This window comes from Triplophysa rosa, linkage group LG6, assembly GCF_024868665.1.
Source record: "Triplophysa rosa linkage group LG6, Trosa_1v2, whole genome shotgun sequence".
NCBI lineage: Eukaryota > Metazoa > Chordata > Actinopteri > Cypriniformes > Nemacheilidae > Triplophysa > Triplophysa rosa.
In genome coordinates this window covers 26734994-26759854 of record NC_079895.1, presented here as the reverse complement: position 1 = coordinate 26759854, position 24861 = coordinate 26734994, and the positions used below count along the sequence as shown (strand labels likewise).

General features: G+C 36.5%; 3 protein-coding genes across 3 annotated transcripts; 1 reads left to right on the top strand and 2 right to left on the bottom strand.

Annotated features, from left to right (window-relative positions):
* Positions 1-3117: 3117 nt before the first annotated feature.
* Positions 3118-4634, bottom strand: hoxd12a (homeobox D12a). Its single transcript, XM_057336443.1, has 2 exons — positions 4073-4634; positions 3118-3756 (listed from the first exon to the last, which is right to left on the bottom strand). Exons 1-2 carry the CDS (start codon positions 4632-4634, stop codon positions 3518-3520), a joined length of 801 nt encoding a protein of 266 aa, XP_057192426.1. The 3' UTR covers positions 3118-3517.
* Positions 4635-7480: 2846 nt separating this feature from the next.
* Positions 7481-9476, bottom strand: hoxd13a (homeobox D13a). Its single transcript, XM_057336261.1, has 2 exons — positions 8860-9476; positions 7481-7831 (listed from the first exon to the last, which is right to left on the bottom strand). Exons 1-2 carry the CDS (start codon positions 9458-9460, stop codon positions 7590-7592), a joined length of 843 nt encoding a protein of 280 aa, XP_057192244.1. The 5' UTR covers positions 9461-9476; the 3' UTR covers positions 7481-7589.
* A 7609-nt stretch (positions 9477-17085) lies between these two features.
* Positions 17086-19889, top strand: evx2 (even-skipped homeobox 2). The gene is made up of 3 exons (XM_057336260.1): positions 17086-17873; positions 18348-18586; positions 19077-19889. The coding sequence occupies exons 1-3, from the start codon at positions 17384-17386 to the stop codon at positions 19683-19685; spliced, it is 1338 nt and encodes a 445-aa protein (XP_057192243.1). The 5' UTR covers positions 17086-17383; the 3' UTR covers positions 19686-19889.
* Positions 19890-24861: the final 4972 nt, after the last annotated feature.

Genomic DNA, 24861 nt, shown 5'->3' with positions numbered 1-24861 from the left:
CGGCTGCTTTCTGTGTTAAACTTTGCCCATCTATTGCACCATATGCGTGCGGATAGGACTCGCGAGGGAGAAAAATCGGAAACGCGCGCTGACGTGCAATTCATCTTGATCGATTCTTGAGGTAATTGTGTCATGTGATCTGGTAAAAAAAATTACCATATATCAATATCAGTCATTAAGTCGGTTCTGAGCTAGTCATAGGTAAACGCACGAGGCAGGTCATTGGTTGCCTGTATTTTTTGAAACTCCCATGTTGATTTCCTCGTGTGTATTACAAGGCATTAGTAAACAATCGCAGAAACACCACGTCATAGATTATGTTAAAAAAGGGATTGCTATAAGGAATGAAACGGTCATCAAAACGTTGAGCGATGCATTCCATGTGCCCTGTATTATAGTACAGGGCACATAATATACTACAGGGCACATGGAATGCATCGCTTAACGTTTTCGTTTACTTGTTTAATCTACTATTTTGCGTTTCTCAATCACTGCGCCTTACAACCCGAAAAAAGAAATCATTTACTACAGAAGTAAAAATCTATTTGCTGTCTCCTAAATTGTTCAACATATTTCTGTATACTGACATGCTCAAATTAGCATTCTTTCTTTATCATAACGTACTGTGTTTTTATACACAACAGAGGTACAAAGAGTTAAAATCTGAATTATTCCTCTTTTAGAGCCTGTGGGGTAATTTATAGAAATAGTTGAAAACTTTACTAAATTTTAAATTTACATGTCTAATCGCATCGCTCTTTTGCTATACATACAAGAAAAATAAAAAAACAACTTCAATGAAACTAGATTTTTTGTTTGCACAGATTACTGAAAACCAAGCAAAACGTAAACATTTACATCGTGCAGACAACGAAATGCTAATGGCACCGAACACACATGTTAAAAAAAGAAAACATTTTGAACTGTACCTGTGTATTTTAACGTGTAAATCGTATTCCATGCAGTGACCGAACAGTTTAAAAAGAATTCCTCGACAAAATTAAAAGAGAAGGAAGAGAAGGGAAAGACACCCGAATTCACACTGCCAAGTACAAAACAACTGGCTTTGAACGTCTGTGGTCTGAGACAATACACAGGCGGCAATCACCAATAACCGTCAGCCAAATGATTTTATTGCACAGACAAAAGGATGTGCTGTGGTGTAGTGTGCTGGGTGGAGGTGAATAGTGACCGCTACAAGATTAGCAAGAGATCTTTGAAAATATACACATTTCACGTCTTTAGGGGATTTTTAAAGAAGAATTAGGAAGAATATTCCAATTGTACTGTTAAACAAATACGTACTGAAGAGATGTGAAAACAAATTTTGTCACATTATTTTTATTTATTTAATTAATTATGTATTTTAATCCAATCATAATGTCTGTAGACTGCATTGGCTGCATGAGACAATCACGATTCATTTTTAATATAGCTATTTGATTTAAGATATAATGCACATTGTTATTCCAACTGATTAAGTTTATTAGATTTTCATTTTATTTCATTTGATCTTGTAGATTTCTTTTTAAAATACGTATTTAATTAACAGACAGCTCAATTGTAAGGCTGGTTTGTTGAATCGATCCATATTAACTTTTTGTGTTTTTGGTTAAGTGCTGGACAAAGCACAAAGAGCCAAGATATATATATTTATTCGCCGTTGTAATGTTCAAAAAGTTTAAAGCAGACAAAACAATTCTCTTAACAGCACGAAAACCTTTTACAAAAAAAAATGAAAACATATGATTGATTTGTTTGTGTATGTTTAAGGCAGCTGTCCGTGCATGTTATATGAACGGAAGAACAAAGACAAATCACACCAGTTCAAACGCTTCTTACATTTTTGCAAAAAATGAAAGATTGTTTTACAAATTGTGAGAAAAAATCTCGAAATAAATTGCATGCGTCATGGGAAGTTTACAAAATTCGTCTATTTCAGTGCAAGAAAGTCACTAACTTGACCTTAACTTTGTATTAGTGCCCCCAGTGCGCTCTGATAACGTCTGGCAATGTTTTTCAAGCAACCTTACCACTCGTGTTTCTTCTTTGTTTACTCTAAAATAATCACTTTTAAAGGAATTGTCAAGGTAACAAACTCAATATAAACATATGTATTGTTTTTAGCGACGTTTAAATGGATCGACGAAAGAGAGTTTTGCCACCTAAACAATAAAGAGGTTTCTCATTGCAAAATGACAACATATGTACCCTTATTTTCGTGTTTCAGCTTTGATAAATTATTCCTTGATCCTAATTTACCCGAGGTTTGGCCTTTTGTAAATCCGTAATCAAGAACACCATAATGGCTAACGATAGTTTCGCGCAAATACACGCACAATTCAAGAACAGGGTTATTTATAAAACTTATTAGAGGTCTGATTATATAACATGTGTACAGTATGGGATTGTCCAATGTTCACTTCGCGTTTTCTCCGCGAGTTTTTTCTCATCATTACCAAGAAACTTTTAAAATGCCATTTGGCTTATTTGTTGTTTATTCAACCTGCGTGCAATTACATATTAGACAACTACTTCACCATCTCCAGCATACACCAGAAACAACATACAACCGTATTGTATACAATTTGTGTCTTTTTTCCTTCAAAATATTCCAATCAATGTAATAAGAAAATTGATTTCGAATTTAGATTTTTTTCTTGGAGATCTAATTATCTTGAAAGTAGCACGTTGAAGTAAGTTTTTAGTTTTCCATTTCGTAAGCAAAACAACCTTTAAGCGTGGTGAGGCCTATAGGTAGCTTTGCATATACAATGCAATCAAAAAAAGAAGCCCACTTGGTTATGTCGCTTAGTTTATTTTTGCTAATATACTTTAATTAGAGTTATTATCTATTGAAGGGATAGAGATGTTCTCCATTATTATTCTGTGCATTGACAAACGAACTTGAGCTTGGACTTTTAAGTCAACGAGGCGCTCCTGTTATTCTTATTAGTGTTTCAAAATCGTCAAGTAAATTAAAAGCCACAAAACCCACAAATATGATAGAAGAATGCCAAAAAGTTTAATATAATTCACAGCAGTTCATAAATATTACTCTTAACACTTTAGTAGAAAAAGTCAGATACAAATTAGGTTTAATTACTCGAAGGACTGGAACGTTTCTGAAATGGTAATAATTTAACCTGCATTTTTAGACTTTCAAATGCTGGCAGAACGCATGTTTATTATAACTATAATAAATGTGTATACTCGAAATGTGATTCTTTGCTAAACTACTAACTATTCTTTCGGATAATATTTTAGGCTCTGTAAAGCAAGCTGATATAACACTGACATTTCGTTATTCCACTATAAACACCCAGCAAACACGACAAAACACGTAGCGGCACTATATGGGAAATAAATATAAATCTCAAAATATTTATCTTATATTATTGTACACTTCATAAGCTGGGGATTCATACTTTTCCGGCGTTTGGTGGTCACAAATGAATTTTCTTGTATGCACGATGTCATCACTAAACAAACAAACACTACAATTGTTCACTTATTCCTAGTACATAGTGAAGGAATGTTCGCGCATCACGAGTCTTTTTTTCTTCATCCTTCGATTCTGAAACCAGATTTTCACTTGCTGGTCGCTCAGTTCCAGTCTGTCCGAAAGTTCCTTTCGTCTCTGACGGTTTATAAATTCATTTAGCATAAATTCGTTCTCCAGTTCGGCTAGCTGTGTCTTCGTGTAAGGTTTTCTCTTTTTTCTGGATCTCACCTGTGAAGGGCACCATGGCAGTCCTGGGAATGAGGAAGAACAAGGAATTAAGGAACAGCGTGGTTGTCATTATTCTTTCCCATCACTGAATCAGTATCTTTACCTACAGTCGAGAATTCCCTTCATTGGTTTTACAAATACATATTGATATATATTTTAAATCCACCTGAAAACAACAAACTAGTTTTAAAAGCGGAGTCAAACAGCACACTGTATACCACACATAAAGCACATATAAACAAACTTGGCCTACAGACTAAACTCCACAAAAATTTGTCTCACAGTCACATCAGTATAATTTGTTAATATGACGGAAGGCTCAAGGAAGAAGTTGCGTACCATCGGAGAAGGTTGCGTTAATGCTCTGGCTGGTCAGTGATGACTGGACCGGAGCGCGTGAGCTGACAGACTGTTTTGTCCCGTCGGCAAGTGCCTGGTCAATGTTGTTCAACGTGTTATGTGCAACCCCGCTCTGCTGTAGCCTTTCCAAGTCTGAAACTTCATACTTGCTGGCAGACCCAGAGATTCCTTGCTCACTTGCTAAGGCTGCACTAGATCGAACCGGCTCCCCTGATTTGTGGCTGACATCTTGGAAGTAGTACCTCCCGGATTCCTCCAGCGAGCTCTTGTTGTGGCTGTTGAGGCTAGCGCTCACAGCGGATGAATTGCTGAAAAACGGCTGAGAGTAGCCACTGTAGGCGCGGCTCTGGCTCGGGTTACTGCACGAATTTGGAGAACTCCACGGGAGCGAGCACACCTCTCTTCTACCGTAGGATATCTGCGAAAGCCCAGATAAATGGGCTCCATTGCCTCGCAAGTTTTGGAGGTACAAGGAGTCTGGGGAGTGAAAATTCAAGAGCGGAGGAACATAGCCAGAACTAACTAGATTGTGCTCACACATTTCTCATGAGCTCAACCGAAAGCTTCTTGCAGTGGTTTTTAGTTACCCCCAAAGAATACGGGCAAGGTAATTGTTGATTTGTTAATGCACCGTCACGTGATATGCAAACTAACGTATACAGCCCCGCCCACGTCTTGACAGTAAAGCAGCAGTGTCAAGATATTACATGTACGAAAATGACACACTCAGATTCAGATTCAAAATCCCGACAATTTTTAAAAATCAGGCCTGTGTGACTAATTTTTTACCAGGGGGTAGCGACAAAAAAACGATGTAGCCTACATACGCACACACAAATACACTCAAATAATATATATGCAAAACACAGTCCTCTCTATTTATGGATTAATTGCAATATGCAGCTAAAATAAATATACAAAATTTAAATAACAAGCTATAATGTTTATTATTTATTATAGATTTCATTAAAAAATAACTATGCTTTCGCCGCAGTCTATGAAACCTATACTTACAAACGTACCACAATTCACTAAATATTTGCCCCTTATTGGTCCTCATTGTCTAAAATAAATGCATTTAGGTTTTATACTGGCATGAAACCAAATGATGCTTTCATTTATTCAAATTTAAAAGAGGACGTAAACGACAAGGCCGCCTGCAAACTGCATGCGTTCACATTTTAAATACATTTTATTGAGTTGTTTTGTTATTATCTGACATTTATATGAACCATTCGAACATTTCTTTCACCCAGAAAATACACGTATTGAGGCAATGTATATCTTAAATGCATTGTACGTCGCTTCACATAACAGTTTTATTCAAATGTTAATGTTAAGGACATGTCGCCAACTTAATTCCATTATCTGCATACAATATTACTCAAATGTTTCTAAAGAAAACAAATGTTAACAACTAGACAATTTGTTTAGAGGGGAAACATTTAGGCAATTTGTGATTACATTGGCCTTGAGATGCCGTGCTTTTGTTTTCGGCGCAAAAATATTACCACTAGTATAAAAGATGCATTTAGTATTTTTGTGGCTAATCTTTAGAATTTTACAGACCATGTTTAAATCTAGTCCCAGATTAAAATGAATGTTTGAGCTGTTTTAACTGAAAATAGTTTGCCCTGACATATCTTAAAATAAGTCAATGCCATTGTTTTGTCTCAAGATGCACCAGTTATGTTTTTCTAAGGCATTTTTATAAAAACAACGTGAATGATCTTATTTCTAAATAGGTCAGAGGCATTGCTTTGTCTCAAGCACACCAGTTATGTTTTTCTAAGGCATTTTTATAAAAACAACGTAAATACCCTAATTTAACTATACAGTCTGGAAACTGGGCGGCCATCATATCTTATGTTAGTTCTCTTACCTCCGAGGTTCGGCCAGATGATCCAAAATCGGCTTAAAAGAACACATTTGAACGTGCAGGGAAAATGACTATTATAGAAGAACCATCTCCGGAAGAAGTAGAGACAGCACAACCTCCCACTTTTACGAGTCCATGCAGTAAAATCATGAAAACCTTTAAAATAGATTTCTTAGACGGTTTCACATTCTGAGGCAGGTGGACAATTCAGACGGCTAGCTCGTTTAATCCATACACACCGACCTAATGACACCGACATTAAATATCAGTATAGATCAAGGTCAAAGTCCACACGAAGATGTAACCAAAAACAAGTTCAACTGCATTTGATTAGAAAAGCAAATAATAGCCATTTGATAAAATCTGGATGTAATGTAAATTTTGTTTAAAATTATCAAAATTATTGTTATCAAATTACCACTGGCGTTTTAAAAGGATACTGGTGTATTAAGGAAAAAGCTAAATATTTTTTTCTTCAAAGTTTGAGGACACAGTTGTTAAACCCTTGTGCCTGTTTTACGAGTTTTTAGCCCTTCGAAGGAAGTATTTTCTGACCAGAAGAATTTGGTAGCTTTATAGCGCTACACTATACTGCACGTTTTTATATTTCCTGTTACACGTGTATTAATATATCTCATTCTACGAAACAAAATAGTATAACTATGATAAATCCAAAGTATTGTGATATTGGTGCAAAGTTTTAATTTAGGATTAATGCAAGGCACATGCTAACCGATAGATGGCGAGACGGGAAGTTTTATTCATGAGGCTCCTTTCAGTCAAGGTCTAGTCTGACAATGTTTATGTCTCAAGGTCATTGAAAAGACCCAAAAGATCAGAAAGAGGATTTAAAATGTTTGAACGATACTTATATCGTTATATATCAACTGTATATATTATAGGCCTAAATAAAGAAATAAACACAAACTGAGAAATTATACAAAAAAAACCCTGATAAATTACACGTTATTATAAATTTGTGCTGAATTTCACATAAAAAAAATAACATTGTGTGTGGATACCTTGATTCAGTGCTTAACTGTCTTGTAAAATGTACATTAATCGTGAGAACATTAAAACACAACTAGCCTAATGCAAATACATAGCATCGTAATGGTACATTTGTTCACGGTTTTAGTATTAACGAAAAAAATCTAATTATTTTTGGTAAAATATATCTTAAATATTTTGTAAATATATATATTTCTTGGCCAAGATATCTTTAAACAAACATTACATTTTCTAAAGTGTTTATTTTCTCACATCGATGTTACATAATTGTATGCATTAAGTTTGTCACACAGTCTGTTGTAAAAAAATCGTTAAACAGATACATTCTGATAATGAAATAAGTTTAGTCTGTAAAATGCAATTATTTAGTTGTTATTTGAGTATTATTAATGATTAAATAATTCAAAATAATCACAAAAATACTGTCGTTACAGCAGACCTGAAAACCATTATAAAATGTTTGATTAAACAAGATATTGATTAGGCTACGTCTTTTATAGCTAAAATACCTATAGGTATAGGCCTAACAACACATGTAATAAAACTATACACATGGATATATAATAATATGCTAAACCCTTTAATATTTAAATTATTTTTTACGTACTAATAATATTCAAATTCTTTTGAGAGTTTTGGTATTATTTTCTTGTCCTTGACTCGGCGGTTTTGAAACCATATAGTCACTTGTCTCTCAGACAGGTTGGTAGAAGAGGAGATCTGCCGTCTCTTCTCCTTTGTAATGAACTTAGTGTTGCTGTATTCGCGCTCGAGCTCTTTCAGCTGCAGTTTCGTGTAAGGAACCCTTTTCTTTCTCCCGCGCTGACAAAAACTCGCTGCTGTTCCCTCTGAGAAAATAAAACATAATTCTTAATTGGATTTGCTGTAACAAGGTCTTTTCATGATTTTCAAATGTCTTAATCAATGTATTCATTTATTTACGTCCATGGCGTTTAAAGACCTTCCAATAACCTAAATAATTAATTCAACTTCAAAAACCACAAAGGGCTACATTTACATGTGTAGAGACACGTGTTAGTTAGTTTTACTTTTCATCAAAAAACATCTTAACTATACAATGCTGAGCTGTTATAAACCAGTAATTAGGTGAAATATGCACATTTTCTAGGTCAATCGAACCCAACTTTGGGTTTGTCCATGTTTGACCCAGCTGTGGGTTGAAAATCCAGCATTTTTAAAGTGAATGCTTCTACACTTAAAAATAAAAGCTTTCTGTCCGGCTGTATGGTTCCATACAGGTAGTGAAGAAAATGTTCTAAGGAACGGAAAATGTCTTGCAGAGTCCCTGCAAATAACCCTTTCAGCACCTTGTTATGTTTATCTTATTTATTTATTCATTTATCTACTTTTTAATTAAACGACAGAACTGACATGATCCGGCATCTAAACGATTTTAAAACAATTCATGTCATAGCTCATACATGTTTTGATTTGTACATTGGCCTTATAATATTTAGACATTTTATATGCAGTCATCATTGTATGAATAAAAGATTTGCCAAAACATGACAACACTTTATTATATGTTTTATGTAATGATTTGTGACCTTGCCAAAATCAAACCCAGATAAAATATTTTTTTGTTATTTACCGTTACATATTTTCCATACATGATGTAAATATAATCGACATATTTAATATTGAGTAAGACCATGTCAAAGATTGAAATCATAACGACACTAATTCATTACTGAAATTAAACATTGATACTTCTTATCTCATAATTAGGTTTTGAGACTTTAGTGAGGATTTCACAAGTTCGCGGTTGTACATTTTCATGGTGTTCAGGACATTTATGCGTTGCTAATAAAGAGAGGTGAGGAGTGATTCACAGAACAACACAGACCCAACTTACCTGTTAATGAAGACTTCCAGATATAAGTGTTCTGACTTTGGTCTTTAAAGTTATTTATTTGACTACTCCAGTCCCATTGCCGGTGGCCATCCATTGACAAACAAGCGTCATGCCTGAGGTCTCGGCTGACTGCTCTGTGAACAACAGGTAAATCAACATATCCAGACACTCTTGGGTGGGATCCTGTGTAGCCCTGGTAAAAAGCGAACTCCTTCGGCTTGGACGAGGTCTCTCCGTAATGTTGCGTTGAACTGTTGCAAACTGTCATATCCAAGGGTTTTTTGACTGTGTGTCCATTAACAAGACGATTCTCGTTTTGCTTCATGACGCAGGGTTGAAACACTGTGTTCTGAGACCATTTAAAACCACAACAACTGTTGCTTAAGTAACACCCAAAAGTGACTGATTCATTGGCGCTGGAATTCGTCGGGAAAGAAATGTAAGGCGCGAGAGACTCATGGCTTATGAAAGTCGGTCGTTCCGCGACAGAGAACACTGGAGTTTCCGAGGAGGACGTGGTTGTGTGCGTCCCGAAGGCAGACGGATAAAAACTTCTAAATTCCCCATCTAATCCCCCTGCTTCCATACTTGCACATCGCATATGACTGGTTACTCAACTCATCGCCTATAGGTCCAAAATCAAGAAAACATCGTGCGCAAAGCGCCCATCTCTGTGACAGTAACCCTTTTATGTTTATTTTCCGGAATAATTGCATCGGTCAGATAACTTGGAACACGATTGGCTGGCGATTCCCATGTGACATGCTAACAGCCACGCTGAACTTGAACAGCACCACATTGTAACATGGATTTATACACAGTTTACGAACTATGATTTGCCCGAAATTGTAGTAGCCTATCTATAGTTTTTTGTATGCAGTTTAAATTCTGATCTGCTTTAATCCGTTTATTGAAACAGGCATGTAAACAGTATTGTATTTCCAAAACTTTGCTATGCAGATTAAACCTCATTTGAAGGCATCGGGTTATAGAATGTCTAATAAATCAATACTTGATTGATTTAATCATTTTGTTTTGTTTTCTGGATATATGAATCCCCCCCTTTTAATCATAACCACGTTCTAACTGACAAAGCAGACCGAGGAAAATAATTTGACAATCCATCCATTCCAAACCGACTGCAGTAATATCTTTTTATCACTAGGTGGCACTATAAGATCATAAAATAACTGGCACTTTAGCGCGGTTTCCAGAAAGTAAGGTAGCGCTTTTTATGCTATTCTAAAACAGGCAATGATAATGTAGACTTCAGACATGATCAAAGTAACCACACATACTCAGATATCATAATCAACACAAAACAAACACTGTAGATATGAACTCTAAGCAATTCTTATAAAGAGTTAACAAAAACATTAAAAAAAAAAGAGTAAGCAGTTTTGTCCTTTCTTCACCCAACCCCCGAGAATTAACAGTTACAGCCGGAAAGGAACCAGACAACCGGAGTTTTGTCTCTAGCGCTGTCACAACATGTCTGTGCGTTTCTTGACAAAGTAAAACGATGGGACGTATTTTCTCAAATGTGTGGCAATACATGCAGCTTCACAAAACGATTTCAGTTCAAACTTCCCTAATGCTTTAAAGATGTTGGGCTACTATATTGCTTTGCGTGAGACTGCATTAGGAAAGTAAATTTTGAAATGAAGTGTTATTTTATGAGTTTTTAGAAAGGAAAAAGCCTTGTTAATGATGAATGTTCAATTATCTTGGATATTTAGAAGAGTTTGTTGTATTTTTTACTTTTGGGGTTACCATCGTTCAGAAGAGTGGTGCTTATGCTTAGGTTGTGGGGGGTGCAATAGCAGTCGTGTGTGTGTGTGTTGCATCACTCTTGTTGCACACATTGTTGATGCAGCTGAACTGTTTAGGTTGTCTTAAGACCTTTCATTTATTTAGCTGTAAATAAAAAAAGTTACTTTGCTAAATGTTCAAAATTATAAGGAGTCAACAACATTACAACAAACTCAAAACTTACTAGTTTTGCTTACTTAAAATTGTTCAAAATTAAAAGGAGTCAACAATAGTACAACAAACTCAAAACTTACTAGTTTTGCTTACTTAAAATTGGGAACATCGTAACTCAAAAAATTTGATGTAACTGATTACCTCAAATTTTTTGAGTTTTCCCAACTTATTCGGGTTTACAGTGCAACGATAATGAATTGTGTTGCATGTATTGTATGGAGTGTGAGGCTAATGCAGAAAACATGTTTAAACATGCGTGCCTAGAGAGTCAGAGCGCAAACTACTAAACTAAGTTCTCTTTCACGTCTTCTTGCTCTGAAATGGACAAATAAACACAAAATTACGTTAAAATTCCCATATTAGCAAGGGTCCATGTAAAAGTAGTCAGTTTTATGAACGTTAACAGCTGGTAAACAAAACGGACGGGTCACAGTGTATTAGACCCGTATATATGTATAGAGCGCTCTTAAAGGGGCAGCAGCATAATAAAGGACGGGCCCAAAACACTCACTCATATTAAAGGAATTGTATTCTCCTTATATGAATTTGAAAGATAAAGAAAAAAGTAGCATGCAACTATTTAGTTGTTAAAAGATGCACTTTAAATACACTTTAAATACGGTACACTTTACACTTTGTGTTGAAAGAGTGTTGAAAGAGAGTTTATGTATAAGCAATAAAATGAATAATCATTATAACTTGTTTTTCTATATCAAGACAGAACGTTAATGCCCTGGCAGTGGCAGATAGCTTTGGTTTGATATTTAATTTGATTACATAAAATATTTCTTGTAAATCTCAAATTAAATATTAAAGTTAAAATTGTTAATGCTGCTATGTAAAGGAAATACTGTTGTAAAAAAAGCACATTATTTGTGTTTGCAAACCAAATCTTATTGCACGTTTGTTCATATAGCAGTACTTTCGAAATAAAAGTGCACAATACACTACTTTTGAATTCATTATTGAATTTTACGCTTAACAATCCGATTAATCACAGAAAAGTAATGCGATTAAATTTTTTTATCGTTGCCCAGCACTACTTATTTATTTATTATTAATATTTTTTAAATCTTACATATATAATTAAATCTTAAAGATATTTGTTTCATATTTTAAAAGTTCTGTTGTGTATATAATATTTAAAAACAGAACTTTATAAATATGAAACAAATATCTTTAAGATTTAATTATATATGTAAGATTTTAAAAATATGAATAATAAATAAATAAGTAGTGCTGGGCAACGCTAAAAAATTTTAATCGCATTACTTTTCTGTGATTAATCGGATCATTTAAACTAATCGTTTGTGTGACTGACACAGTAATTTCTTCTAAACCAGCGTTGTTTACGTCATCCAAAGAGGTCCATAGTGTGTTAAACATTTAAAGACTCACACACACATTTTACTATGACTGCGTTCACACCGCCAGGCTTAGGCTATGTTCACATTTGGCATCTTTTTTGAAGTTACCATGATCTGTATAACATTATGATCCTATTAAAATCCATATTTTCAAAAAAGTCCTGAGCGAGGCAACAAGTCAGCTGCCTAAGCGTTTGCATGGAGCAGGTGCCGGTAAACAGACGGCTACTGTTACACTCAACTACTGACACTCATGGCTGCTAATTGTAACCACAACGCTGCCAGTTATTCTAATCTAAAAAAGGGCCCCCTGTCAACCTTTTCTTGTCAAAAAAGACACCAAATGTGAACACGCCCTATGCTCAATTCTGATTTATTGCTCAGAACTCATTTGTTTTTTGCTTGACTGTTCACATATTTTTGAGAATGTGGCCGATATTAGTTTCCAGTGTGAACTTGTCATGGTCATAAACTGAATTGCCGGATCTGACAAAAGAACAATAACACACAACATGCAGCACGCTATTATATGGAAGTAAGCATGGAGGTCAAGTCAGCGGGTGTGTTCGACTATGTGGTGCAATTTAAGAGCATACCTGGAGCAGTCTGCACTTATGATGCATGCCAGCCGGTCTGTGCATCGCAGCATGAAGTAGAACACAACTATACCTTACACTTTAAGGGCAACACAGGTGACGGGTGAAAAAGTGCACTTCCATAATGTACTTAAAGCGCTCAATTTTCACGCACTAATTTTGTTCTTAATATACTAAAAATGTATCTTTAGTACTTCTAAAAATAATCTTAAATCCATCTAAGTGTACTCAACTGTGCAATTTTGAGACACTATTTATATGAACTAAAATATGCTTTTAACATACTATCTCTGTATTTAAAAATGTATTTAACCACTTGAAGTACACTTGAACCCATCCTTCCAAATAAGAGTGTGTTCAAGTTTACTTCAAGTACAACAAATAAATACAGAGATAGTATGTTAAAAGCATATTTTAGTTCATATAAATAGTGTGTCAAAATAGCACAGTTGAGTACACTTAGATAGCCTTAAGGTTATCTTAAGAAGTACTAAATGTACATTTTTTGTATATTAAGTACAAAATTAGTGTGCGAAAACAGAGCACTTTAAGTACATTATGGAAGTGCATTTTTTTCACCTGGGGGTGCATTTGCATTACCAATATGGCACATGAAGCTTTGAAACATTGCAGAATTGTGACGCATTTTTATCTACAATCACATAAAAGTCTGACATGTCATGAATTCTGATATGACTGTTCATACTGAGGTCGCATTGTGAAACATCAGACCTGTATCTGATTCAGGATAGGAAAGTGGCTCAAATCAGAACAGAAACGATCAGATCAGATTCCATATGGTTTGTGCTGTTCACACTGTCATGCAAAAACATATGCACAAAAATCTGATTTTGATGGCAGTGTGAACGTTTATATATTCATCTAAATTTGAATAAATCAGTTGTCATCTGATTGATTGAAATCTACAGGATGTCCCGGAGAAGTGTGTTGCCTTCCTTAATAGTCTGAATGGAAACAAATCAAAAAGCCTCTGATGAATGAAGAAAGCTATGGTGTTGGTGACACTGATTATGTTTACGTGCACCCTCATAATGTGATTATAATGAGATTTTGGCAATATTGTGATTAAACTTGACCTCATGTAAACACAGTACTTTGGTCTAAATAGGCCTATTGTGATTCAACTTATAGTAAAATATCTTGGAAGACCGGACTTTGCCAGGCAACCTTGGAAGAATGAACTCAGATGGAGGCGTGGCAATGACTTCTGCATTTGATGCATGCTTGATATCAAGAAAACATCCAGGTATTTTCATAATTTCTCTGTTCTTGTGTTCCTGAGTATTAGAACCAGACTTTGACAGTTAATGATGAGAGCGAGGACGCGAGAGCTGAAGAAAACATACTAGGAAACAGCTAGGCTATATGTTTTCTGTCCCAATACGATATTATCTCATTTTAACTTAATAATGTGTATATACACTGACACAATTCTTTTTAAAATAAGACCCTGGAATAATTGGCTATAAGCAAGCATAAAGTGGCAATACTGCAAAAACAAATGACTGTTCAAAATAGAACTACGCCATATTTTGGCAAATAGCATTTTAAAAGTCTACAAACATTTCAAATGCATAACTTGTAATGGAATGAAAACAACTTGTGGGTAAAAGAACGCTGTTATCATTGTCACATGAATTCGTGTTATTTTACTTTTTTTGTCACCTGATGGCATTAATCTGCCCCAATACGATCATTTCCTTGTTTTAATTTACAGATTTTTTTCAGTATTGAGATTATATAAAAATGCTCATTTACATATGCAGATCAGCAGTAAAATAAATAAACGTGAATAAGATAACAAAGTAGATAATGTTATTGTTTCTACATCACCCTAGGGCCTATAGGCGTTTCAGTTATTTGACTTTCAAATTTCTCTAGGGCCTATTCGTCATATTCAGATAGACAATGTAATGTCGGGCAAGTACAAGTTCCCCTGAAATGGTATCAACGACATTCGCTGATTTTAAACTCCCATTTAACACTTTTTCGAAAATGTCACGATTTTTGGGATCATGTGTGAACATAAATTCTGAGGAAAAAAGCTCATACATAACAGTGTTAAAGTCTTCATCCTATTAAATATCCAAAAAGAATATATAGCTTTTATTTCTGATTTCTAAACATTCTTTGCCATTAACTGCATTGTTTTTGTATAGGAACAATCAACATTAAGCACTACAACAGAAGGTACGGTCCACATAAAACTGATCATCATTGAATCACTCTGGGAATCAAAAACTGTAATCTTCTGTACATTTTGAAGTAATTGTAAGTAATTACATCACACTCTCTCTTCATCTGCTTTATCATAATAGTTTAATAATAATAATAATATTAATAATATTAAATAAAGCCAATAAATGTATCTATATACAAAAGCCCCACAAAATGAATCGTGCAGAGCCCGGTTTAAATTAAAAAAAATTCTCTACAAGTCTATTTTTTATATTTTAATTCTTCTAGATGTTTTCTAGAATACTGTTGTATATAGTATAATGTTGTTCTTATACTATACTATACCCTCACTATGACAATAAACTAATAGTAACGTATACAGATTATGCTACAGTGTACTACTGTGCTTTTTTATGTGTGGGTCATAATTTGTTCAAATTTACCGGACTTTTATTTTGGCGGGCCGCTGCAAAGACCTTTGAGTTTCAGTGCGAGTAGCTTTTCTCAAAGGAAACAGTGACATGCGTGTGAAGTAAACTCGGAGAGCAGCTCGGAGATGTTCATGTGTTTACGTCTTTATATAGGTAGAATGTGGATTTCATTAAAATCTCATGTATGCAATTCATGTATTAAAATTATTTACAAAACAGGTGGCTTTATAGTGTAACTGTTGGATTTTGTGAGGCCCCTGGGCAGTGGGGGCCCCTAGAATTGTCACACCTTCCACCCCACTAGCTACGGCCCTGATAGTTCCTGCAGGTTCAAACTTGCTTCAGACGAAACACACGGCAATGCGCAATCAGTATGTTTTTCTTACTGCAAATCTAACATGTAAAATATGGAAGTACTGTGAACTGCTTGGGCAATCAGAACAATTTAAACAAAATATTTGCAGTCTTATAGTCGTTGCACTCGATCGGTTGTATTACCAGAGGATAAACTGGCGAGGGCGCCAAAGAACGCGAAAACAGTTTTACGCTCTTTTAATCACCCCCCCTCTCTCTCTTTCCCGAAGAGCAGAGCGAGATTGACCTCGCCATCACAAGCTACTCACACCCCCACGCGCACACTGGATCTGAGAGCATAGACTGTAGTCTCAGTGTAGATCACATACTCTAAGAATGGCCAGCTCTACTAATTGTGTAGAGTTCAGAGAGATGCAATGACGAAATATTTAAATAAGTTAAAACTAGACAATTTCGCGTTTGTGCAATTGTGCTCGATATATTACCGTGTAAAGAAAACATTCGTGTTCTATTTCGTGTGCGTGTGTATATTCGAAGACTTTGATCGTCATTTATCATAATTAAGATGCCCAATGCTACTACTTTAATTATGCTGCTATAAATAAATAGACCGATTATTTTATTACGCCGTTAAAAGAGGACCTAAAATCCGTAAAATAATTACAGATTACTTTTATCGCATACTTTTGGTTACACAATTAGTATCATAAAATATGAACATTCGTTAAAAAAAATCTCTTACTGCAAGTAATATTTTTTAAAGCCATCTGATAAAATAACCTTGTCATTTTTAAACGAAAATATTTTGTGACAAAAAAAATATCTGCAGTATTTCAACAGTATTCTTTGATACAATAGACAAGAAATGTTAGACTGAATTTACCAATAAATAAATGTCAAATAATAAATGTTGTACTGTATATCACCTACTAAATAGGAGATCACAGCAATGTGTTTTTATAAATTTGATTTAAAAAAAGATTTCGTGTGAACCATGTCTTATTTTGTGATTAAATTCTGCAATCGTCTTCGCATTCGCATCTTCTAACTGGACGTGAACGAATAATTGAATCAAAACAGAATCTTTAACTAATGCATCTCATTCGAAAACGTCTGCACGAAATAATTGACAAAGAAAGAAAAAAAAAGAAACGCGAAGCGAGAGAGGGAGCAGGAGAGCCAGAACAGAAGGAAGGAACAATAGAGAATCAAAGCATAATGATATTCCTAAATGAAGAGGGAAATGTTGCCGCGCTCATTTTATTAATCAGACTGTCAATTTCACCCCAGAGGCCAACCCCAGGAGCCATCTAAAACAGACTCAGATCTGAAGCTGCTCTCCTCACTTCTCCTCTCTCTCTCCACCTGGATATACCGATCAAGGGCCGATGTCAGTCTCTCTCCTATTTATTTGCGTATAAACCTGTTACAATAAATGATCATTCGAACCGCGTCACGCGCACCTTTAACGACGAAGGCACAAACCACTTTTTGATGAATGACTTTCTGGACCGGAGAGGATGCTCGGGTCATTTTGAGCAGTCATTCGTTGCCGACACCGGCATCCCTCTGTTTTTTTGCGTCCAGCTCATAAAGGTGTTATATTATTTAGAGGAGGCGGCTGAGCTGAATGCGGATTAGATCCGCCACCAGTCATCTGAGTACCAGCCCTGGGATTTTGGATTTTTTTCTGCACGACTTCATGATGGAGAGGATAAGAAAGGAAATGATTCTGATGGAAAGGGGACTACACAGTCCAGTGGCAGGCAAGAGACACTCCAACCTTTCTGAGTCGGCCGGGAACGCGGTGCTTGAGGCCCTGGAAAATTCTCAGCACGCCTCGGGTCGCCTCAGCCCGAGAATAACTTCCGCCTCTCTGCATGGCAATCTCGGAGATATCCCCAGCAAAGGCAAATTCGAGATCGACAGCCTATTCGGAAACCACCACGGCAGCGACAATACCTCATCCATGGAAATCTCGTCCTCTGAAAGCAGGAAGAAAATAAATCACTATCCCGAAGTTTCTCCAGACTCCGACATGAACAGCGATGTGGAGGTGGGCTGCCCGTCTCACCGTTCGCCGGGAAGCGTCAGCCAGCAGAAAGAAAACAACAGCAAAGGTACAACGATTTACACAGAAACTTTGATCCAGATCATTGTTTCATTTAGCTCTATAAATATTCGATTCTGGAGTAACGGTGTATGTAGTAAAAACACAAATCGTTATAGTTCCTATATTTTATAGAAAAGCCTTTTTTTGTAATGCCGTTAGAAACCGGGGAAATATTTTTAAAAAACGTCGATGTCTCACGTTAATTTATTTAAAGTCCATACTGTGTACAGTTTACATCTTTCTTATTAAAAAATTATGTATTTTATTTAGAAGAGATTTTCGCCTTTGATTTTTGATGTTCTCTGGATTTCCTTTTGGGTTTACATTTATTCCGAATTTTACATTGAATTTCAGAGGCAAATAAAATGATCCCGTTGCGAGGAAAATATGCAATTTCACATGATGAATTATTAGTTTGTTATAAATTATCGTCACTTTTAAATGCAATTATTTTGTGCATTTCTTTCATTATCTCGTTTAGGTTACTCGGACAGTAATTCAGGAACCTCAAACAGTTTATCGTCTCTCTCCAATCTTAATGGTAATTCCATCGGTAACTCCAGCAGCTCGAGCGCGGACCAAGTGAGAAGATATCGGACTGCCTTTACCCGAGAACAAATTGGAAGATTGGAGAAGGAATTTTACAGGGAAAACTACGTCTCAAGGCCCAGGAGATGTGAACTGGCCGCAGCGTTAAACCTACCCGAAACAACAATAAAGGTTAGAGCTTTAAATCATAGACACAAATATCGTAAATGCACCTGCAAATGCATAATACGATTTAAAAATATTACGTTAAAATCGACCGCACTTTTTCATCCAACGCAGACGTTTGGAATATCTCCAATTTAGCGTGTCCTTTTTAAATTCTAATATGCATTTTTTTTTTGTTTATACAGCTCATACACTTGAACTTGTGATGTGTTAAACTGTTTTAATATGAAAACTATATTTGGATTTGCTTTACTCTGTGACTGAAACTTGCATAGCTGTGCTCGTGTAACCTATTAGCCACACAAACCAAATGGGGTTCTAATAGGCAACAAATTCTCGAAATGTAAAATATTGCATTAGCCAATGAACGCCCCGAAGTAGTTTTCGCTGCGGTTTAAGCACGAAAATAGTTCTGTTTCATTCTTTTTGATCTCGCTTCTGGCCATTGCTCACCTGTTTCCTAATTGTTACCTGTGTGTTTTGTGAATGTGTGTAGGTGTGGTTTCAAAACCGGCGAATGAAGGACAAGCGGCAGCGCCTGGCCATGTCCTGGCCACATCCCGCCGATCCCAGCTTCTACACCTATATGATGACGCATGCAGCCGCCACCGGAAGTCTGCCATACCCTTTCCATTCCCACATGCCACTACACTACTACCCCCATGTAGGTGTCACGGCAGCAGCTGCTGCGGCAGCCGCCTCAGGAGCCGCTTCTTCACCTTTTGCTACCTCTATTCGTCCCCTCGATACCTTCCGTGCTCTCTCTCATCCCTACTCGCGTCCAGAGCTGTTGTGTAGCTTCCGACACCCAGGACTATACCAGTCACCCCCAGGCTTAAACAGCTCTGCGGCGGCAGCAGCAGCGGCTGCTGCGGCGGCAGCGGCGGTCAGCGCACCGTCGGCCACGGGACCGTGCTCGTGTCTCAGCTGCCACAGCAGTCAGGCGGCCAGTGCACTGGGCTCCAGGGGCGCCAGCTCTGATTTCATCTGTACGGCGACCGGGCAGAGGTCCGAGAGCGGATTTTTGCCATACTCAGCGGCGGTTCTGAGCAAAACTGCGGTGCCCTCACCAGACCAGAGAGAAGAAAGCGCACTCAATAGATAGCTTAGCACTAGAAAACATTTTTGAAGCACATGTAATAATAGGCTCCCCCTTTTTTGGCAAAACGTTATTAAATGTATTACGCCCAGAATTAGAAAAATGATACAACAAAATTAATACAATTAATACTAAAGGCCTTCAAACACATGCAGCGTTACAAAAGTAAATACGTTATGCGTTCATTTATTTTTTCTTTTGTTATTTTAAATCGTAGAACATTTTATTTATTATTGTTATTGTTATTATTATTATTATTATCTGTATGCAAAAATATATTTTCTATGAGATTAGACCATACAGTGCAGTATAGAGAATATACACTGGATGTGCCACTTTACCAAGAGGACCAGGCAAAAATAATGATGCTGTTCTCAAAGTGTTGCTGCTCGAGGGACTCTCCCTGATCCAAGAGTGTGGCGTACAAAATCCGCACTGCTTCTACAATGTCAATTCTGCTGTTAATAATGTGAAGATTATGACGAAAATTGCCAATCATGTACCTTGATGGACCTCCTTTGAATGTGGAAATGTAAGAAAGTTCCCCGTTCTGAGACTTGCTGTCAAACCATAACAACCCGCTGTGGGAAGTCATTAGACAAGATAGATAAAAGACCTTGAGCATTTCGCATTGTTCTTGGTGTGTAGATTGTACAGTATTAAACGTGGTATTCGTTACCTGAGGAAATTTTGAAAAATCCCCTTTCCACCGAGTCCTATTTCCAATCTTATTGGAGCGTTGGCCGGCCTGGGTACACTTTTTTTCTCAGAGATGTTCCGCTGATGCGAGCAGTCTCATTAAATCCAAACCGATATTTCCATAATACTCCCAGTAGAGACTCTTCACTCACAATATAATGGGATTATCCACACAACCCCAAACTTCAGACAAATTGCTCATGCATTTCTGTCTGCATACATATTTTTGTCACTGGGAGGAATTCTGCCTCACATGAAACCGCATTTTAAAAATATCAAAATAGCACTTGTACAGTATGGTGAGATATTTTATCATAACACGCATAGTCTCCTTTAAATAGTACGAAACCACATTTTTTGACTGCCATCCGACATAGATGCCTTTTTATATTTTTTTATAATTTGTGTGACTCGCTTAATGTTTATTTGATTTATTTTAGGATTACAGGTTCACAAACCCCTCTATTTTTTCAGCATATACCACAGAACAAATTTGACGCGCAGGCCTCAAAGCATTTTCCAAGCCAAAATGCATTTACACCCATTGTATATAAAACATATTACATTGATGTTACCGATTCAAACGAAAGATTTTTTAAATGTTACAGAGTGGATGCGCGGGGCTGGCTGCAGTCGGTTCAGTAAACGAGAATACTGAAATCCCAGTGTTTTGCTCTCTCCCAAGGGTCGCTGTGATACATGACTCTGTACATTACGTCTCTGTATTTTACATATTAACGACTGTATGAATTTTCATATTTTCACTTGAGAAAAATGTGCAATATAAAAATGTATATTATGTTATTTATTGATGGTGTTTGTTCTTGGAAAATAAATATTAAAAACGCAAAAATGTTGATATAGTTATCATTTTGCATGTTGCAAACAGTATGTGTAATAGCGAGCGCGCAATTGCCGAGTCAAATCTTAAATAATGTGGCAGTTTCATTTAAAATTCTTCACGTTTTTTACCTCAATTTCTTTTGTAGTTTATGGTGCAGTCCTGTTTATAACAGAAATAAGCACAACGAAATTAGTTTATTTATTTCGTTAAATTAAAAGCAAATTGTTACTATAAATAAGACCCTTTCAATAGGCTATTTCTTTTAAAATCAGCACTGCAACGAAAAACACATCCAAAAGCACAGTTTCAGTACTAATTCTTGCTCCTTAGCGAGTCTCGCATTAATTAAAACGACACTAAAACTATAGGGAATAGGGAGTCTGCGATCACGGGTCATTCCGGCCCTATAATTTACCATTATTTTTACATTACCTCTAAATGATACAAGCTGATACTGTCGTTAATTGCAGCCTGGTTAAATATATACTGGAATACTCCCCGGGGACTTTGAGATAAGTTGCTTTCTTTTTTGAACGTCCCCATTAAAGAAATGAGATTAGAGGCGAAGCGCGGGTGTGATGTATCGCCATGTTTCCTTATGCTCTTTACCAAGGCGAGGGTTACAACCCATACAACAAAGGCATTGAGATAGATGGAGAGGCAAAGCGAAGAAGACAGAGGGCAGAAAAACACTGGCCACAATAACTCCATCAGTTTGGTATCCAATGTGCAAGGACTGAAAAAAAGAATTCATCATAAAATGCAGCAAACTGTCTGTCACCTTAGGCGAATCGCTTTTGACAAGAAAATAAATCTGCGGCTTGTTTAATATATTTTATATTTTCTTTATTTCGGTGCTAATAGAAAACCCAAATTAAATGTCCACCACCGAGATAGAAATGCAAAGATCGATGATGCTCCCGCTACTGTCCAATCACCCCCATTTAATTGACTGTATTTTCTGGGTAATTGAACTGCTTGTTGTAAATTGGAGATTTTATAGAAACGACATAAAAACTGCATTTACTGACATTCATCGCATCTTTGACATTGATTATCTGATCAGCGCGTGTCATGCTAACCTCCAATTCTTCATTACACACTGTTTATGAGCTGTTGCAGAACAACTCGCTTGTTCCACCGTGATTGATTGCCTTATTAACGCGTGTTCTTGTAAGTGTGACCGAACTGATTACGATGCATATGTTTAGAATAATGTTTCATTTAGCTGACTGCGAGTAATGCGAGGTGACAGCTGCTGCGGGGAGGACAAAATCCGAGCTGCAAGCGGGGAGCACGTGGGGCCAAAACACTCTGTTGTTTTAAGGTGGAACTTGGCTGCGAACAGGACTTGCTGGCAGAAGCCTACCGCCGGTCTTGCTATAGCAAGTACTCGTGCTGCTTTATTTTTGCAATCAAAACACTTGGCATATGCCGCTATATGAATCGACGTTTTTGAGCGTTCTCCGAAAACCGGAGCGTGATATAGGAGAAGACGATCCCTAAGATACCTACTTCAACATCCTAACGAGCGCATCGCCCTACAAGTTTAATCTGTTAGGGTCCTGAAGACATTATGTAAATAGCACACCATATGCCGTATGCATTATAGGCCTAAACGTTAAAGCAAGCATCAGTACACAAGCTAGTGGTTGATTTTAAAAAATCATAAGAGATATTTGACGGAGTTTATATTTTTAAATGCTCGAGTACGGTCAGTCAAAGATTTAATACTCGCTTAATTCTGTCGTCATTATCGAAGAAACAGACGGGAATAGGGTCGTGCTAACATCGGCACCGGCTGTGATGAGGAGATTTATGCATCAAATGAAACTATGGCCACCCCTGTTTGTCTCAAATGAACGCTTCTGTTCAAATGTTGCTTTCATATATTATGTGACATTAATTTAACTATAGCTCATTAAGACAGAATGAAATGGTTAAATTAACTTATCAACCCATAATGATGATGAATGAGGTAGTAATTCAGATACAAGCTGGGCAATTTGCAAGTCTGCACATTTTGATAGTTCTCAAATAACATTTTGAATAGCAGGTCACCCCCTCAATCAATTGCATAAGCACGCTAAAGTCTCTCCCTCTCTGAGAAAAAAGAAAATGTTTTTCATGCATATGTATTAAAACGTGTTCGCAATTATCCTTGAAAATTGCCTTCACTCGCTTTAACGGCAGAGCTGTCGGTTGACTGCCAGTGAGAGGGTTTGCTTTACTGGAGGGGACGGTCCAAACATTCTGGTTTACAAAAACAATACACACTTGAAGTATATCGTAAAACCGATGTACATTTTGATATGCATTTTGTAAAAGGAAAAACGTCAACAGTAAGATAAGCATGCTATTTTTGCCATCTCCGATTATAAACTCTTAATGCTGTCTTGGCCTATACATCATCAAGTTGATGTCATCTGGCACACAACTTATATGTACGCTCACGCATACACGCATATTGCTTCTCTTTCCCTGTTAAAACCTGACAGGCAGTTTCAAGTTGCTGTCAACGCATAATACTGCTGCACCATTTATTACTTAAATTAATTACTTATAGAGTTAACCCTTTGTCTGAAATGCAACATATGACATAAAAAAGTAAAAATAAAAAACTTGATGAGCAAAGAAAAATTGATGAGCAAAGAAAAATTCCAGCTTCATAATGGACTGTGCCACTTGCATTTCAGTGACAGACACAAGCGCCTGGTAAACATCTCCACTGACGCGGAGACAGGGCGCCATACTATTGTCGAAACAATAATTAGGGATTGTTTTTAATTAGATGCGATAAAAGGGAATGTGATCAAGCTCTTGTGAATGATCATGGTTAACAACGAGACTGCTGTGGGGTTAGGTCTCTCCAAGTGTTGCGTCACAAAGGCGTTTACGACAGACATGATATCACACAAGAGTTAGATGTGGATATATCGGATTTCTGAGTGAGTTACAGAAACGCAGTGTGATGATAATTATTATACACTACCTTGACACCTCATTATATTGAGCACGTATTGATATATAATAATGGTGACAGCTGCTAAGATTCCGCTGAGAAGTGCTTCATGATTTCACGATTCAAAAGCAATCTGTTACAATCTCGCCGTTAGTATAAAGTTAGACAGAGAATATAAATACCTCACAGTTTCAACGGAGAACTCTTGACATTGGTACACAAACTTAATAAATCAATCTCATGCCATTTATTTTCTATATTAATAACTCTATCTGTTTGTGTGAGGTTGTTTGACACAAAGTTTAAAGTGATTTTGATGTAATATTTTCTCAATTAAAAACTCCATCAATATAAATATTGGATGTGATGTATATAATGTAGGGTGCCTACCCCTCACTATCTGGCTATATAGGCTATAGGTTAATGTTCAGATTTCAGTTTTGTTTATTTTTTTAACTTCATATGCTAAACCCATACTTCCATACTAACCATACTTTTAACTTCACTGCGAAACCAACTCACATTTCACCTTTATTTAATGAATAATGTCAGGAAGGTACCATAATTTATAACAAATCTATCTCTGCCATCTCTAACATTCAAATAACCTATTTTCAGCTATTTATTTAGAATTATTTTATTGTCTTGATAGAATCAGTAAGGAGGGGGTGGGGGTG